This window comes from Ranitomeya variabilis, chromosome 5 (genome assembly GCF_051348905.1).
Source record: "Ranitomeya variabilis isolate aRanVar5 chromosome 5, aRanVar5.hap1, whole genome shotgun sequence".
Lineage (NCBI taxonomy): Eukaryota > Metazoa > Chordata > Amphibia > Anura > Dendrobatidae > Ranitomeya > Ranitomeya variabilis.
In genome coordinates, this window is record NC_135236.1 from 390,201,593 (window position 1) to 390,221,461 (window position 19,869).

At 38.8% G+C, this 19,869-nt stretch overlaps 1 protein-coding gene across 20 annotated transcripts in view; it reads right to left on the reverse strand.

Moving 5' to 3' along the window:
* FOXP2 (forkhead box P2) overlaps positions 1 to 19,869 on the reverse strand; it is a 413,441-nt gene that overhangs the window by 153,832 nt on the left and 239,740 nt on the right. For 9 of the 20 annotated variants that reach the window (XM_077265033.1, XM_077265035.1, XM_077265032.1 and 6 more), the window contains 2 exons: positions 7,513 to 7,650; positions 2,291 to 2,524 (listed from right to left, as the gene is read on the reverse strand). In XM_077265033.1, coding sequence (XP_077121148.1) covers positions 2,291 to 2,524; positions 7,513 to 7,650 — 372 coding nt within the window. The remainder of the gene's footprint in view (positions 1 to 2,290; positions 2,525 to 7,512; positions 7,651 to 19,869) is intronic. The other 11 variants (XM_077265038.1, XM_077265037.1, XM_077265036.1 and 8 more) reach the window with 4 other exon arrangements.

Consider the following 19,869-nt stretch of genomic DNA (forward strand, 5'->3'; position numbering starts at 1 on the left):
TCATCAATTTCTCATTTTTTCAATAAAATTTACAAAACCATTTTTTTAGGGACCACCTCATATTTTAAGTGATTTTTTTGGGGGGGTCAATAGGACAGAAAATACTCAAAAGTGACACCATTTCTAAAAACTGCACCCCTCAAGGTGTGCAAAACCACATTAAAAGAACTTTATTAATTTAACCCTTCAGGTGCTTCATGAGAACTAAAGAATTGAGGAAGGAAAAATTAACATTTAACTTTTTTCACAAAAAAAATATTTTAGACACAAACTTTTTCATTTTCACAAGGGTATCAGGAGATAATGGACCTCAAAATTTGCTTGTGTAATTTCTCCTGAGTACGCCGATACCCTGTATATTGGGGAAAGCCACTGTTTGTGTGCATGGCAGGGCTCAGAAGAGAGGGAGCACCGTTTGACTTTTTGAATGCAAAATTGGCTGTTATTGATTGTGGGCACCATGTCACATTTGAAGGCCCTAAAGTGGAAATCCACAATTCTAAGTCCAACCCTAACCTCAACCCTAACTCTAACCCCAACACCACACTAACCCCAACACTACAACCGTAACCCCAACACCACAACCGTAACCCCAACACAACCGTAACTCAAACCATAATCCCAACACAACTTTAATCTTAACACAACCCTAACCATAGTCCCAACCCTAACCCTAGCCCCAACCTTAACTGAATGGAAAAAAAAAAATAAAAAAAATTATTTTACTATTTTTATGTAACTAAAGGGCTGACAAAGGGGGGGTAGATTTACTACTTTTTCTATTTTGATCACTGTGATAGGGTCTATCGCAGTGATCAAAATGACTCAATAGGAAAAATCTATTGTTGTTGAGTACCAGCAGGCACACTGGGAATACGCCTACCATTTTCTTCCAGGAAGATGATGTGGAGGGTCTGAGGATGGAGCAGGAGGATTTGGGGATGGCGGAGGTATCAGGGGGCTCGGGGGACCCCATCTCTCTCTCCTCTGATATGCTAGATCATATCAGAGGAGAGAGAAATGAATGGAAAATCTGATTTTTTGTGATCGCCGTTATTAGGTGAATAACGGAGATCATGTGACAGGGGATGGTAAAAACCGACATGAACCATGTTCTCTGGGGTCTCAGCTACCCCAGGTAGCTGAGAGCACTAAGATTTTCCAATGCAGGGGGGCACTATACACTTATTTATTAATGTTGTTTTATGCTATTAAAAAGTGGCGCTGAGGAATAAGTACCCTAAATGCCACTAATTGCCCTAACTGCCACCGTTAAAAGGCGTATCAGCGGTCGTTAAGAGGTTAAGTCTTAATTAAGCCAGTCATCATATCTGTCATGGTTGATAGAGAGATAGAGAAAAGGAGCTGGTTCAGCTAGTGAATGAAATCTGAAAGCCATTTTCACATCTACAAACAGAAAAAAGGGAGAAAACTCACTGCTTGTGTTGGAAGGTCATGAGATGCTACTAGAACCATGTTAAGAAATTGGACAAACTATTTGGTTTAGCAAATTTGTTTGTAATTATTTTTTTAGTCAATGAATTCAATCTGCATTAACAAACTTCCTCAAAACTGATTAATTTTATAAATTATTGACAAACCATCCAAATCTGTTTAATAACAATATCTGCACAAAGTCATTTGTCTACTTCAAAAATATAATGGTATGCTTCTTTTTTCCTTTGTATTTGCTCAATAATCTTTGTAAAGTGCTACAGAATATGTTATTTTTCTTTTGCTTCAGGCAATAAAAAGAATAAAAATCTCCAGTGGATTTTTAGTTCCATCATATTTATGCTTGTTTGAGAAGTTCACACCATCATCTAGAAGATCACATGTAATGTAATTTTGTGTGGTTATCTCAAAAGGATTTTGCTGCATTGTTTGTTTGGGCAAGAGTTAAATGGGCTTTCTCACAATAGAGATTTATCACCTATCAACAGGAGAGTTGAAAAATGTCTAGCCACCTTAGGGCCCCACCACTGAAATCCCCACTGATTACTGTATAACTTGGGTTCCCAGTTGCTTCTCACCACTGATTCTACATATAAAGTGTATGGGACATACTAAAACAACTGATGTATTTTGTGGCGCAACACCTTTTAAAAAAAGCATTATTCATGTTAACATTGATCGGGTTTGGTAGTTGTTTCTGGTATTTTGTAGGCAAGAAAACTCTGCTCTCTGCAAACTTTTTTAAATATATCATAAAGCCACATTAAATCCTAAGCTAAGTCCATTAACTAATTTTGGTTTTAATTTTCCACTTTCATCAAACATATGAACAAACCTCTTTTGCTTGCTTTCCTGGGTGTGGTGGGGTTTGCTGTTGCTGCTGTTGTTGCTGTTGCTGCTGCTGCTGTTGTTGCTGTTGTTGTTGCTGTTGCTGCTGCTGTTGCTGTTGCTGTTGTTGCTGCTGCTGTTGCTGCTGCTGTTGTTGCTGCTGCTGCAAAAGCTGAAGATGTAACTGTTCTTGCTGTTTCTTGTAAAACTCTTGTAGTTGTTGCTGAATAAACCATTTTGACTTTAATAAATAAAGGCAAAAGTTTCATATATTACAAATTACCTAAGCTTCACTACTCTGGACTGTGATTCAAAGCTCTGTATCGAAAAAAAACTGCCATACTGACCTTTTCTAAGAAATTTAAAAACTCTGTTTAAGAACTAGCAATTGAATAGAACCTATTACCTTAAATATGTCTATTATATATTTTATATATTATCGAAACATGTTTACATACACTATTGTCTTGCTAACGGTCAAAAGATGTTTAATTTCATTTTAATTTGTCAAACCAACAAACCCCAAAATAGAATATATAATATAAATAAAAAATATAGACTTTGTGACTTCTTATTTCTTACTCTATTTAGGGTTTTATATATATATATATATATACACACATTATATATATATATATATATATATATATATATATATATATATATATATATATATATATATATATATATATATATATATATATAGTTTTTCTTATTTTTATTTTGGCAGCATAGCAGATGCACTACTTCTATCTCAGTATTGGCTGCATTTTAGACTCTGTTCAAAATTTTGCTTTTATTGATGAGGTTCTGTTCTTTTTTACCAATAAAAAAATAGCATTGCCTGCAGCACTGTGCTTACAGCAAAAAATATTGGAGTCCTGACAGAACACTGATAGATCCCTAAAAAATTCGTAAAGATTTGTTGAAATCTGTTTAAAACAGGATACTACATACTCTCAAAAGTCAGTTCTGAGCAAAAGCTACAATGATAGTGTGGACAGAGCCTCAGTATAAGTTACAGAAGCCAAAAAAAGAAATGCATTAATAAAAGGAAATTGTCATGTCCAAAAACGCTATTCACCTGAATGGAGTTTCAATCTGGAGGTAAATAGCTTTAAAGTCATGTTAAGCTGCAATATAAGAACAGCGACTACATGATAAAATTAAATTATATTCATCAGCCCCAGCTGATTGCTTACATCTAATTGTAGCAGTAGTACAGGGTGATGTTAAAGGGAACCTGTAAGCAGGGTGGTGTATAGTAACCTACACACATTGTCAGGTCGGTGCCGTTATACTGAATAAAATTATACCTTGGTTGATGAAATCTGTCTTGTGGCTGTTTCTTAAACTTAATTTTTAGTTTTGTGTTAATGATATGCTCAAGTCCTAAGGCGGGGTTCATGTATGAGGTGCTCTGATTATATATTCATAATGCAGACTTGCTGACAGGTCACTGATTCCTCACTGACCTGCCCCCTAGTTTACATAATGAATACCATCACATTCTGAATAATAATAAAAAAATGCTTCTGCAGGCAGGTGCCGGCCATGGGACCTGCGTTGCAGCATAGTTGCATGGTTAATGTGCACTTATTACCTTTTGCAGATTTAATTGAGTGAGGAAAAAAGTCATTTTGAAAATGGCGCTAGCTGCGCCTGCGCAATAGCAGTTATCGGTTTGTATAGAGATCCGATAGCTGCTGTTGTGCAGATGCCAGACGCGCCATCTTGCTGGAGAAGAAAAAAGTGTCCTCCACCAAGATGGCACCGCCCGTGCATGCGCAATAGCCGCTGTTGGCGATCTCCTAGAGCAGCTACTGCGCAGGCAGCGCCATCTTTGCGGAGAAATTTTTTGTTTTTCTTCTCCAGCAAGATGGCACCACCAGCATCTGCACAACAGCAGCAGCTATCAGATCTCTATACAAACCGATAGCTGCCACTGCGCAGGCACAGCTGGCGCCATTTTCAAAATTACTTTTTTTTCCTTGCTAAAGTAAATCTGCAAAAGGTATTAAGTGCACATTAACCATGTGATTATGCTGCAGCACAGGTGCCACGGCCGGCACCTGCCTGCAGAAGCGTTTTTTTCTTTTTATTCAGTATGTTAAGTATTCATTATGCAAACTAGGGGGTAGGTCAGTGAGGGATCAGTGACCTGTCAGCAGTCTGAATTATGGATGTGTAATCAGAGCACCACATACCGCAGCCCCGCTTTAGGGCACGAGAATCTCATTAACACAAAACTGAAAATAAAGATTAAGAAACAACCACAAGACGGATTTCATCAACCAAGGTATCATTTTAGTCAGTATAACGACAGTGTGTGTAGGTTACTGTGCACAATCCTGCTGACAGGTTCCCTTTAAAATCCCTTCTCACTACATAGTGAGCATGCTGTAATCACTCCTAAAATCTTTGTTTGACAGCCTGCTATGCAAAAACATAGTGTAGAACTTCAGGCTGTCAATCAAAGTGCCGGGAAGTGATTACAGCACACTTACAGAATAGTGAGCCATGATTGTAAATTCTCCCTGCACCATCCTTATGACTGCAAGCAAGTGGCTACAGAGAAAATATAAATTCATTTTCTCCTTGTAGCTGATTTTCCAGTAAGTGTGATCGTATTATACTGCTGCGTTCAGTTTGAGGAAAAATCAGACAGAACAATGACCAATGTACTGCAATAGAGCTGTCAGATAACAGTTTTTTCACATGGACTAAGTGTCCCAGTGAAAAAATTGCAGCATGCACTATTCTCTGCCACATATCAGTTGAGAGTCACATATTGAAGTCTAAGGGCTCTTTCACACGTCCTGATATTTCCGGTACCGGAAAAACCGGTACCGGAGATATCCGTGTCCGTATGTCCGTGTGCTCAAGTGGCACATACGTGCGGCATCCGTGTGCTGCCCGTGTGCCCCCTGAGGACCGTGCAGGAGAGACAGCGCTACACTAAGCGCTGTCCCCCCCCGCATGTGGTGCTGAAGGCAGAATTCATCTCTTCTCCCCCGCCGGAGAGAAGAGATGAAACATCATTTTTATTTTTTTTTGGGGGGGGTGAAAAATAAAGTTTGCATGTGCCCCCCACGTCCCCCCCCCAGTGCGCCGCCTGGCCCCTTGCCGCAGAATATACTCAACTAGCTCCCACGATGTCTCCTCTGTCCTCTCCGCGCTGGCAGCTTCTGTGTGAGCAGTCAAGTGGGAGCGCTCATTACAGTCAGTGAATATTCCCTGACTGTAATGAGCGGTACCACGTGACTGCTCACACAGGAGAAGGGGCCAGCGCAGAGAGGACAGAGGAGACATCGCGGGAGCTAGGTGAGTATATTCTGCAGCAAGGGGCCAGGCGGCGCACTGGGGGGGGGGGACGCGGGGGCACATGCAAACTTTATTTTTCACCCCCCCCCAAAAAAAAAAAATCTTTCATCTCTTCTCTCCGGCGGGGGAGAAGAGATGAATTCTGCCTTCAGCACCACACGCGGGGGGGACACAGCGCTTACTGTAGCGCTGTCTCTCCTGCAGGCGGTACGTGCACACGGAGGAGAGTGCACACTGTTCTCCGTGTGCACGTGTGCTGTCCGTATTGTGGTCCATGCTGCCGGTAGAAAACGGACATGTCGACGTGTTTTCAGCACGGACATACGGTCCGTGTGAAAACACGCACATGTGCATAGACCCATTCATTTTAATGTGTCTACGTGTGTCAGTGTCTCCGGTACGTGAGAAAACTGTCACTACACGTACCGGAGACACTGACGTGTGAAAGAGGCCTAAGAGGGAGCAAACAATCATCAGATCCCACCCATATGGATCAGTGTAGTATTTGATTGGGATGCATTGCCATAACTAACCTAGGAAACTTTATTTGATTGTGTATATTTTAAATTGTTTATATATAAATATGCATGTTACATGGATACCACATACATGTCACAGAGATGTAAAATATAGACAAATGGATGGCACATTGATGACAATACAGATGAAAATTGTCGGAATTTTCCTGATGAAAATTGGACAAATTTTCATACGCTTGTCTCCCTAGCATTAAGCTTATTTGATATACACTAGTTTGTTATTATTGTTGTGCAGCTGTATAAAGTGGTTAATCTTCAGTTAGCTTTTAGAAAGTAGAAAAAGATTTATTTGCTTGCCTATTAACAACAAGACAGGTTGTTTGCAGAAAACTTCATTGTATGCTTGTGTTCTGTCAGGCTAAAAAAGGGGTTCCCCAATTTATAAACCCATGAATTAGGTATGTTTCTTGCTTTTAATAGTATAAATAACCATAATGAGCTCATGTCTAGGGATCAAAGAAATCTGAAAAAGGTTGTCCAACTCCCATAATCGTCAATATTTATAGCACAGGGATATTATGTTCGAATGTTTGTTGCTGTTGATGTTGCTGCTGTTGTTTTTATGGCGACTTTATTAAATATATTCTATAGTTACTGCTTTATCAAATAATTTTACTGTTAATCCTTCATTTTCTGACATATATATGTTTTTTTTAGTTAGTGTTACCACATGAACGTCTAAACTGACTAGTGGACAATAGAACTACTTCAATGATTCACCCTTTTTTAGAAATAATATTACTAATAAATGTCAGCACTGAAAAGTGCATATTAGTGGTATATGCATCTTACTGCATGACAAAAGGAACCCAGGCCAGTATGATTTGCCTACCTATCCCTTTTTTAATTGCTATGTAATATAATTGTATAGTTTAATAGCGGCAGCAAAATATTTCAAATTCTCACTTGCTTTACAAACTCATTATAAAAAAATCTACTGACTTGTGGTTCAACCACTTGACATCCTATTGCATAGAATTCACTCCTCATAAACCTCAATATGCTACATATTATTTATTAGAGAAAGCAGATCTATTACTTTTCCACTTAAAATAAATGCTGGAAAATTCTCAGACTACCATAGTCCTATTATGACTAAAACAAGTGGTAACGTGTTATATATGATAAAAACAACAATCTCCTGCATCTCTCGCTGACACTTCTTGTGCTTTGACAAGTCTCGAAATGTAATGTTCTGTTTCAGATGACAATGTAAACAATCACCTGACAGCACATTATTTTTCTGAGAGTGATATACACTGCTATAAAAGGTGAAGACGAGATAAACATGACAGAAGGCTTATGCAATCCTAACATTCAAGCACTCGGGAAAAATTAACTGTTAAAGGAAGGTAACCAACATTACCTGTTGTAACATAACAGCTTGCTGCTGCTGGAGGAGGGCTTGGAGCTGCTGTGGAGATAAAACTTGCTGTTGAAGGATCTGCTGCATCTGCTGAGGGGTGATCACCTGGGGAGTCATCATGGCCACTGAAACAGGCACCTGACGTAAAGAGAAGAAAACATTACTGACAGGCTCACTTTAAATTCGGTGATTTCTTATGGCTGTATAGACGCAATTCATATTGATTCTCTGCTATTCTGTTACAGACTTGACTCATGTAATGTGAAACTGAGATGTTCATGTCTAAAATAGCATCAAGAAGGATGCAAAGACGACTCAGAAGTCACAGCTACATGCAAGTGCAAGACTACCATCCTGGGGAAAGCAGTTTAAATATGCAATATATTGCTCCAATATAGAGATCTGTAATGTTCATTCTTACGGTCTTATTGTAATTCACAATAAATGGGTTTCCACTTTGTAATTTCTTTAAAATAATTTTGAAAAAAACACAAATAGCACTCACCCTTCCCAATTCTACTGTTGGCCCTCCTCCACTGCTCCAATCTCTGTGTATTCTCATTATGACCGCAAGGCACATCACTACTGCAGCCCATCAAAGTGATTGGCTGCAGCAGTGATGTACACTGTAATGGTGACATTGGTATTGCTGTGTGATTCACGCTAATGTACCAATCCCTGATGATGCTGCTGTATCAGTGAAACATGTTGAGGTGACATGAGCTGCATGTTTTAATTTAGATACAGGAAAGATATATATCTTTGTACCGCGTTAGCCAGTAGATAGAAAATTATTTAGAACTAGCTTAAGAGCCCGGCGTTGCCTGGGCATAGTAAATATCTGTGGTTAGTTATAGCATCTCACTTCTCTTATTTTCCCATCACCTCTCTCATTTAGCACCTCACTTCTCTCATTTTCCCCCTCACTCCTTTTATTTTCCCCCTCACTCCTCTCATTCCCCCCTCACTTCGCTCATTCCCCCTAACACTTGTCATTTCGACCTCACATCTGTAATTTTCTGATCACTCCACTATTTTCCCTCACTCCTCTGATTTTGCACTCACACCTTTTCATTTTCACCTCACACCTCATTTTCATCTCACAACTCTCATTTTTCCCCTTAGCATATACATGTTTGTCATTTCCCTTATATATAGTATACACCTGTATGTCATCTCCTGTATATAGTATATACCTGAATGTCATCTCCCTTGTATATAGTATATACCTGTATGTCATCTCCCCTGTAAATAGTATATACCTGCTGTATGTCATCTCCTCCTGTATATTTTATATACCTATGTGTCATCTCCTCCTGTATATAGTATATACCTGTATGTCATCTCTTCTGTATAAAGTATATACCTGTATGTCATCTCCTCCTATATATAGTTCATACCTGTATGTCATCTCCTGTATATAGTATATACCTGTATGTCATCTCCTCCTGTATATAGTATATACCTGTATGTCATTTCCTCCTTTATATAGTATATACCTGTATGTCATCTCCTCCTATATATAGTACATACCTGTATGCCATCTCCTGTATATAGTATATACCGGTATGTCATCTCCCCTGTATATAGTATATACCTGTATGTCATCTCCTCCTGTATATAGTATATACCTGTAAGTCATCTCCTCCTGTGTATAGTATATACCTGTGTGTCATCTCCCCTGTATATAGTATGTACCTGTATGTCATCTCCTCCTATATATAGTTTATACCTGCATGTCATCTCCTCCTGTATATAGTATATACCTGTAAGTCATCTCCTCCTGTATATAGTATATACATGTGTGTCATCTCCCCTGTATATAGTATGTACCTGTATGTCATCTCCTCCTGTATTAGACCTCGTTCACACATTAGTTGGTCAGTATTTTTACCTCAGTATTTATAAGTTAAATTGCCAGCCTGATAAATCCTCAGCCAACAGGAAGCCCTCCCTCCTGGCAGTATATATTAGCTCACACATACACAAAATAGACAGGTCATGTGACTGACAGCTGCCGTTTTTCCTATATGGTACATTTGTTGCTCTTGTAGTTTGTCTGCTTATTAATCAGATTTAAATTTTTGAAGGATAATACCAGACTTGTGTGTGTTTTAGGGCGAGTTTCATGTGTCAAGTTGTGTGTGTTGAGTTGCGTGTGGCGACATGCATGTAGTGACTTTTGTGAGATGAGTTTTGTGTGGCGACATGAATGTAGCAACTTTTTGTGTGTCGAGTTGCATGTGACAGGTTAGTGTAGCAAGTTGTGTGCAACAAGTTTTGCGCATGGCAAGTTTTGCATGTGGCGAGTTTTATGTGTGGTGCGTTTTGAGTATGTGCAAGTTTTGTGTGAGGCAACTTTTTCATGTGTTGCAACTTTTGTGCATGTGGCAATTTTTCCGCATGTGCAAGTTTTGCATGTGGCAAATTTTCCATGAGGTGAGTTTTGCATGTGTGGCGAATTTTGCGCGAGCCTTGTTTTGCATGTGGCGAGTATTGCATGTGGCGAATTTTGCGCTTGGCGATTTTTGAGCAGTGAGTTTTGTGTTTCGACTTTTATGTGGCGAGGTTGGTGTATGTGTGGTGAAATGTGTGCTGAGGGTGGTGTATGTGTTCAAGCACGTGGTAATGTTGGGCATTTTGTGTGTGTTCATATCCCCGTGTGTGGTGAGTATCCCATGTCAGGGCCCCACCTTAGCAACTGTATGGTATATACTCTTTGGTGCCATCGCTCTCATTCTTTAAGTCCCCCTTGTTCACATCTGGCAGCTGTCAATTTGCCTCCAACACTTTTCCTTTCACTTTTTCCCCATTATGTGATAGGGGCAAAATTGTTTGGTGAATTGGTTAAAATTTCACCTCACAACATAGCCTATGACACTCTCGGGGTCCAGACATGTGACTGTGCAAAATGTTGTGGCTGTAGCTGCGATGGTGCAGATGCCAATCCCGGACATACACACATACATACACACACACACACACACACACACACACACACACACACACACACAAACACACACAGACACACACACATTCAGCTTTATATATTAGATTGAGGGTCCTCAGTGGTTGATACCTTTTGCATCTTTTCAGTTAGCCATTAAAATGTATCAACCACTGAGGACTCTCACGTCTAAATAATGTTTTAATTTATACATTCAAAATTTGTCTTACTATCCATTGCTAGTACCCCACGGTGTGTTATCTCCAATACAAAAAGATAAGCAACTGCTACTCCACAAGTACTAAATGACTAAATAATGACAAATATGAATTATCTTAACTATTACCTCATTACATGAATGTTATAATCTAATGCAGTAAATAAAAGAAACCAAAGTTAAAAGGCTAACAAGCTCCATTAAGGTAATCAGAATATAGTAATATGTTTAAAAACAGAAAACGCGCGTCGGGTGTGGTGGGTGCCTGGATAATGTGACTCCCTAAGGTAGTGCTAGTCGTCTTGTATATTGTATCATGTTAATTTTTATATGACTCTTTGGCAATGCTGATACTTTACTGGAAGTGATTCATATTGTATTACTGTTATAGTGTTTGATGTTATATCCATTTATTGTATCTCATCTTTGGATAAACTTACAAGTGATCACATGTATCATGCAATGTGTTTGAAAATAGGAGTTTATTATTATAATAATATACTGTACATACCTTAAGAAATACAAAATGTTCTAAGATCATATTGCTATTATAGCTGTTTGACGCATGTGCTTACATATGTTGTACAGTATTACACTATTAAGTGATTTATATACTAACATCAATTACAACTACGTGATCACTACTTTGACTACTTTGATGAAATCCTTATTTGTCACATACTTACATATGTATATACTATCCATTCTCCAGGTTCACCCACCCATGGTTCCATCTGTGGTGTTTTTCTGTTTTTAAACATATTACTATACTCTTATTACCGTATTAAAGCTTATTAGCTTTTTAGCTTTGGTTTCTTGGCTTTTTTGTTGTTTTTTTTAATTCTGTCATTAATTGTATAGGTGTATGTATGTATAGGTGTATGTATGTATAGGTGTATGTATGGTGTATGTATGTATGTATCTAATGCAGTGTTTCCCAAACTCCAGTCCTCACGGACCCCACAGGTCATGTTCTCAGGATTTCCTTAGTATTGCACAGGTGGTGGAAGTTTCATCAAGCCCTCAGGAATTCTCTCACCTCTGCAGCACTATTAAAATCCTGAAAACATGACCTGTGGGGTCCGTGAGGACTAGAGTTTGGGAAACACTGATCTAATGCAATAAAGGTCAAATGTTATTAACCTGATAGAGAGGAGTAACATCTAGTGTGGTCTATGCCTTTAGTTTCTTGCTCACATCATTCTTGCTGAATGAAGCTGATGTGCAATACCAAACAAACCCGTACACAGGTGGGCTACTGTTTTTAAAAATTAAAGGGGTCTTCCCATCTCCAAAATCCTATCTCAATATGTGTTAGGTGTAATAATAGTAATAATGTTAACAAATGTCTAAACTTAAAAATGTAGTATAGTTGTTCTGATTCGCTATTTCTCTTTCCTCATGTGCAGGCATTGCAGGGCCTTAGGTATCCATGGTTACATCCACTGATAGTGACGGTTAGCTAGTTGCTTGTGGTCGTAACCATGGATACCCAAGGTCTTGCAATGCTTGCACATGTGGAATGAGACACAGTGAATCATAAAAACTATACTACATTTCTAATTTGAGGTATATGCAAATATTATTATTACCCCTTCTTCATATTGGGATAGGATCTTAGAGATGGGAATACCCCTTTAACAATAATTTTAAATTCCATACAACCCCTGTGTATATGAAATTGAAGACTTATCAAATTCTGTCTTCCTATGCAAATGGGAGGAGCATTGGAAGAGTCTGCAACATTTAGGCTTGCTTGTTATGTAGGCATTGTGCAGCCAGCAAATTAGATAACTACATTTATATGCAATTAGTTTTCTATCTAACCATTAAAATAGATAACAGCGCATTTTTGAATTTAATCATTGTATGAAATCATTAAAGTAAAAAGTGAGACCTCTAGTAAGATTCCAGCAGAGGAACATGTCAAAAACAGAATTTTAGATTTTTGCCCATTTTCACATATATTAATATTTATATTATTTTTACAAATGTATACATATATTCCAAGATTATTCAGCAGACTCATTGTTTATAATTAGGCATCATATACAGTAGAACTAAAAATCCTAGTAGCTTGAAATGTACATATGTGATTTGGTTATGTAAACCCTTTAATCCAAAGCTTTTAGTGTCTATAAAAAGGCGGCCATACAGAGTAGATAAACATCAGCAAGACAGACCGATTTCAGTGTGATCAGGCAACTATCCATTGAGTGTATGAGAGTGTTGTGACTTGAGCCTGTGTATTTGGAAATACATGCATCTTATACACATTTGCAGAACACTGGCTGAACCTGCTAATTTTGAACAGAATCCACAAGCCATCTAGTTTGCATGGAAGAAAGATTTGGCTTGAGAAAGATCAGAAAGATCTTACATGTTGGATGTTGGCTGAGCCAAGAGCGCATGTGTATGAAATGTTAGAATGAATATCTGTTAGGTGAACAGATGTGTAGTCTATGTTCACATGTTGCGTTTTGCTGCGTTTTTTTTTTCTGAAGGAAAAACCTGTTTGAAGATGCTACAAAAAAGCAGGTTTTGCTGCGTTTTTTTGCTACATATTTGCTGCATTTTTTCTGTGGTTTTTTTGTTGTCTGTTGTGCATGCTAATAAAATTTAGTGCCCCCCCAAAAGAATGATGCAACTTCCTTAAAGTTTTTTTGCTGCGTTTTTGCACTTACTCATTTCTATTGGTGAAAAAACGCTGAAAGAAGTGACATGCTGCAGTTTTCAAAAACAAAGCAGTTTTCCAAATCAGTCAGGAAACATTAACCGAAGTGTGTGCATGAATTTTTTTAAATCTCATAGCCTTTTCTAGCACTGCAAAACGCAATTTGCAAAAATGCATCATGCGAACATAGTCCTAATATGTAGTGATCCCCTGAATGATTTACATCTCTTAGCCAGCTTGATTACATGTGGGGATTCCCTAGCAACCAGGCAACCCCCACATGTACTTATGCTGGCTATCAGATGTAAATCATTCAGCTGCGGCAAGAAAAACTAAATCCCCGAGCACTAAAAAATACTCGGAGGTCACCCGAGCGTGCTCGGGAAATCTCGAGTAACGAGTATATTCGCTCATCACTAGGGTTGAGCGACTTTTATTTTTATAGGATCGGGTCGGGTTTCACGAAACCCGACTTTCTCAAAAGTCGGGTCGAGTGAAATCGGCCGATCCTATAAAAAAGTCGGGGTCGGAGTTGGCCGAAACACGAAACCCAATGCAGTGCAATGGGATACTATGGTTCCCAGGGTCTGAAGGAGAGGAAACTCTCCTTCAGGCCCTGGGATCCATATTTAAGTGTAAAATAAAGAATTAAAATACAAAATATTGATATACTCACCCTCTGACGCGCCCTAGTAGTAACCGGCATCTTCCGGTCCTAAGAATGGCGCTTGAAAGACCTTTCAAATGCTTCACGGCTTGTGATTGGTCGCGGCGGCCCACGTGACCGCTGAGCGACCAATCACAACAAGGCCCTTCACGCGCTAATTCTTAAGAAGGAAGGCTGCCGGAGAGAAGCAGGGTGCGTCCGAGGGTGAGTATATACCTAATAGGAATATACTCACCCTCGGCTTCTTTCCGGCAGCCTTCCTTCTTAAGAATTAGCGCGTGAAGGGCCTTAGATGATGTCACGGCTTTGTGATTGGTCGCGGCGGCCCACGTGACCGCTCAGCAACCAATCACAAGCCGTGACGTAATTCTCATGGCCTAAATTCCTAGAATGAGGAATTTAGGACCTGAGAATTACGTCACGGCTTGTTGTGATTGGTCGCTCAGCGGTCACGTGGGCCGCCGCGACCAATCACAAGCCGTGAAGCATTAGAAAGGTCTTTCAAGCGCCATTCTTAGGACCGGAAGATGCCGGTTACTACCAGGGTGCGTCAGAGGGTGAGTATATCAATATTTTTTATTTTAATTCTTTATTTTACACTTAAATGTGGATTCCGATACCAAGTTCCGATATCGCAAACATATTGGAACTCGGTATCGGAATTCCGATACCAGATTCAGAAGATCGCTGACCTTATGGCCGACCCCACACAGGGGTCGGGTCGGGTTTCATGAAACCCGACTTTGCCAAAAGTCGGCGACTTCTGAAAATGGTCGACCCGTTTCGCTCAACCCTACTCATCACTACTAATATGTAGTGCCACTTTTACTTCTATGGCACAGAAACATCAGGATTAGGCAGCTATGAAGCCAAGTGAGTATCACAAAAGCACACATTTATGATACCATAGGGAGGTCATGCTGTTTTCATTTTTTAAGAATAAAAATATGTCTATTGTAAACATAAAAGGACAATGGGATTTTATAATCTCCATATGTTCTGGTCATTTAATAAATTACACTAATTCTACTATATCTTCTCAAAAACAATGCTGGAATCAGAAGTCTGAAGTAACATAATATGATCTTCTGTGCAGGATGATATAGTCAAATAGCAAGCTGAATTGTGAAACTGGCGGATCAAGAAATGTTGATAACTTTTTTGAATTTATTTAAAAAATCTGTTTTAACCAGATAATGACCAAGCACTATAAATTTATGCCACTTGGTCTTAGGGCTTTATCACCACTCTATTAAGAATATGGTGGTGGAGTTAAAAAATCCTTCAATTTAGCAGGAACAATCTGGTTCCTGACTGTCAGCCAACCAGGGACCCAGAGCAGAAGTAGTTTATAACCACTTTTGTCTTTTTTTTTGCTTGGTACATAGTGCACCTTTCACAGCAAGAGACCGGTTGCCCCTGAAACTAGGGCTTCTATTGATGCCCCAGTTACAGTGGGTAATAAAGAAAAGTAAAAAGTGCTCAGTAGAGATTATTAGTGATCTATTGGGGAAGACAAATTATGAAAAAAACAAACATTTATAAATCATAAAAAAATAATAATAAGGCCCCTACACAAAAAAATAAAAAATAATGCTTTACTCATATAAAAAACATTTTGTACCTACATTTAAATTAAAAGTCCTACACATAGTTGCTATCCACACAATTGTAATAACCTGGAGAATTCATTCAACAGGTTATTTAGTGTGAAACATGAACAGTAAGAAAAATATTTGAATGAAAAATATTTTTTCTATATTTACATAGCAAAAATAAATTAAGCAGTAAATTGCATGAACCCCAAAATTGGCGCCAAAATATGATACAATTTGTCCGGCATAAAACAATAACAAAAAAAATGGACTATCATTAGGACCTATTCAGACCTGGTCACTTAAATAACTAAATATACACGGAAAAACTTGGCGCACTTTGCCTATACAAGTCCCACATCTTTTCAATTACAGACTCTAATTAATACAATTGTAATTTAATACAAACGCAACTGTCGAGCTGAAGAATCACTGTAAGTTGCAGGTCACATTCATGATACTTTTCCGGGAGGCTAATGGTCGCAGTATTTACACTATTGACTTCTACAGTAGTTTTACTCCATTTAAGACCAGTAAGCCAAGTACTGTACAATAGAATTACTATGGTGAGAAATTCACTACGCTTTCTATTCAACTTAGTGCTAAATACAGACATTTTATCCGCAGACACTAAATCATCATGTCTGCTTTTACAAACTGCATGAAAAGCTTGTTATAGATGATGGCTGATATTTGGAAAACAAGACAGTAATAAAAGTCCAACTTACAATTGGTTGCCTAGCAATGGTTGTGCGCGATAATGCCAAAAATGAAGCCTCTGTTTACAGCACTGTTTGTTCATATCCCAGTCAGATGAGAGAACACAGCAGAGTGCTGGACACATCTGTTCCACTTATTTACTAGACTCAGTGCTGCCCTTACTCACATGACAGGCAGAGAGATAGACGGGATTGTTTGGACGCATTTGCTTTGACCTTTACTAATTACAGTTAAAAACTTAGGATTTCAAAACACTTGCAGACACTTCTAAAATTACCAAAAGGTGTTAGACATGTTTAATAATCTTCCTGTGGACAGAAAGAAAATAACATAAAAATGAATATTTTAACACACTTAGCTACACTATGTAGTAATTCAAGATGGATTGACAGCTCAAATTGGGCCCTATAAAGTGTAATAGAAATAATCCACCCTGAATTTTAAATTAATTTCATTGGATACACATCTCAACCCAACTGAAAATCTGTAGTGCATAAACAAATGACCCCAAACTTCCAGAAACGTAAGGCCTCGTCTCACTGAGCGAGATCGCTAGCGACCTCAGTAGCGATCTCGCTATGTGTGACACGTAGCAGCGACCAGGCCCCTGCTGTGAGATCGCTGGTCGTGTCGGAATGGCCTGGACCGTTTTTTGATCGCTGAGGTCCCGCTGGGTAGCACACATCGCTGTGTTTGACACCTTACCAACGACCTCGTTGATGACTCAGACACTGAATCGTCATAATAGCTCCCATGTGACATCGTTGTACAGGTCGCTACAGGTCGCTGGTGAGATGTCAAACAGTGAGATCGCAGCTGCGATCGTTGGGAAGATCTCACTGTTTGACATCTCACCAGCGACCACATAGCGACGCAGCAACGATCCCTGACAGGTCGTATCGTTGTCGGGATCGCTTTAGTGTCGCTTAGTGAGACGGGGCCTTTAGGTGACTTCTAAACAGTAGGGGACCAAAATCCCTCCAGAATGATGTGAGATTGATAAAATCTATACAAAAGTGATTACTTAATTTATTGCTGCACACATTTACAAGGTGTAAGGTGTCCTTAAATTTTCAAACACCGCTTTTGCATTTTTGGCCTAATTTTTTGTTAATTAAATAATGACATGGTAATTTGTTACATGTCGTTTTTTCATTTGATGCTGTATTTGTCAAATTTTAAGACATTCTAAGGACCTGTTTTTTTTGCTATGCACTGATGAATAAAACTATACAACCTGCTATTGGGAAAATCAGTGTTATAGCACCCAAAAGAAAATGTATATATATATATATATATATATATATATATATATATATATATATATAGGGGTTGGACAAAATAACAAAATAATGGAAACACCTGGAAATATCAACAAAAGTTAGTTTAATCTGGTGTAGGTCCACCTTTTGCGGCGATTACAGCCTCAATTCTCCGAGGTATGGATTCATACAAGGTGTGAATTGTTTCAAACGGAATTTTAGCCCATTCTGCAGTTAAAACACCCTCCAGTTATTTGAGCGACGATTGCGGCGGAAATTGACGTCTAACTTGAATCTCTAAAATCGACTATAAATGCTGAATAATGTTGAGGTCTGGGGATTGTGGGGGCCAGATGAGATGCTCAACTTCATTAGAATGTTCCTCGTGCCATGCTTTAACGATTCTAGGTGTATGAATTGGTGCATTATCATCCTGAAAGATGGCGTTCCCCTCCGGGAACAGTGCTTGAACCATTGGATGTACTTGGTCACCCAAAATGCCTAAATGATCTAGGCTGCTAATTCTTCCATGAAGGGATATAATTGGCCCGGCAGATCTCCATGAAATAGCACCCCAGATCATCACAGAACCTCCGCCATGTTTTACGGTTGGAAGAAGGCAGTCTGGATGGAATGCTTCTTTCGGCTGTCTCCAAATATATACTCAGCCAGAGGTCGGAAATAGGGTAAACGATGATTCGTCTGAGAATATCACGTTTCCACTGCTCGAGGGACCAATTCTGGAGGTTTCTAGTGCAGCTCCCGACTAACAGTTTTCGAGGAAACTGGCTTCTGTAGGTGTTCATTGAGCTCAGCAGTGATTTTCAGAGCCGTAGTCTTGCAATCCTCTCTCACAATTTGCTTTAGAGTCTGACGGTTTCTCTCAGTCAACTTCAACTTTTGGCCGGACCTGTGCTTTGCTGCGGACATTATTCCTTCTCTTTCAAACGCATTCATTACTTTGGAGACAGTACCTCTTGACACGCCAAGCATTCGGGCACTTTCTGTTAGACTAGCGCCTGCCATACGAGCACCAACAATTTTGCCTCTTTGAAAATCCGAGAGGTCTGTTATTAGTATCAGGTTGTCATCAATGTTCTTACAATTATGCTAAACAAACAGTTAATTTACATACACATATCACATAATACAAATAATCAACTACAAAACATTACCATATGTCACGGTTTGCATATTTATCACATGTTCAAAGATTATGATGCCAAAACGTTAGGTGTTTCCATTATTTTGTCCAACCCCTGTATATATACGGTATATATATATATATATATAGGAAAAGAAAAGCGATATCTCATGCATGTGGGTTTACTTTAGTACAGTGATTAGAAAGAACTTATTTTAAATGACTATTTGTTGTAATCCCATAATGAGCAGTTTGATACATAATTTAAGTTGTAATCCTATAGAAGTGATATTTAGTTGTAAAAATAAGTTTATTTATTTATTTATTTGTCTTCAAGATACTTTATCATCTACCCACCGAGTTGGAGATAAGTATCTGATTGCTGGGATTCCCACAGATAACAAATTTGTCATTCAAGCATCTGTGGTGCTGGTCCATTCAAAGTTTAGTGAAGTGACAGAATCATCCATTTGCAGTGTCTCGCTATATTCAGAAACCCTTTGTATGTCATTGTAGCTGGTTAAATACTTAGCATTGGCTAAATCACCAAAGTTGCAAGTGACTATAAATTTGAACTATATGTATTCAGTGGGGGAAATAAGTATTTGATCCCTTGCTGATTTTGTAAGTTTACCCACTGACAAAGACATGAACAGTCTATAATTTTAAGGGTAGGTTAATTTTAACATTGAGACACAAAATATCAAAAATAAAATCCAGAAAACCACATTGTATAAATTATATAAATGTATTTGCCTTTTGCAGTGAGAAATACAGTAAGTATTTGATCCCCTACCAACCATTAAGAGTTCTGGCTCTTATACACCAGCTAGACACTGATAATCAACTCGTTACCTGCATTAAAGACAGCTGTCTTACATAGTAACTTTCATAAAAGACTCCTGTCCACAGACTCAATTTGTCAGACTCTAACCTCTACAACATAGGCAAGACCAAAGAGCTTTCTAAGGATGTCAGGGACAAGATCATAGACCTGCACAAAGCTGGAATGGGCTACAAAACCATAAGTAAGATGCTGGGTGAGAAGGAGGCAACTGTTGGTGCAATAGTAAGAAAATGGAAGAAATACAAAGTGACTGTCAATCGACATCGATCTGAGGCATCATGCAA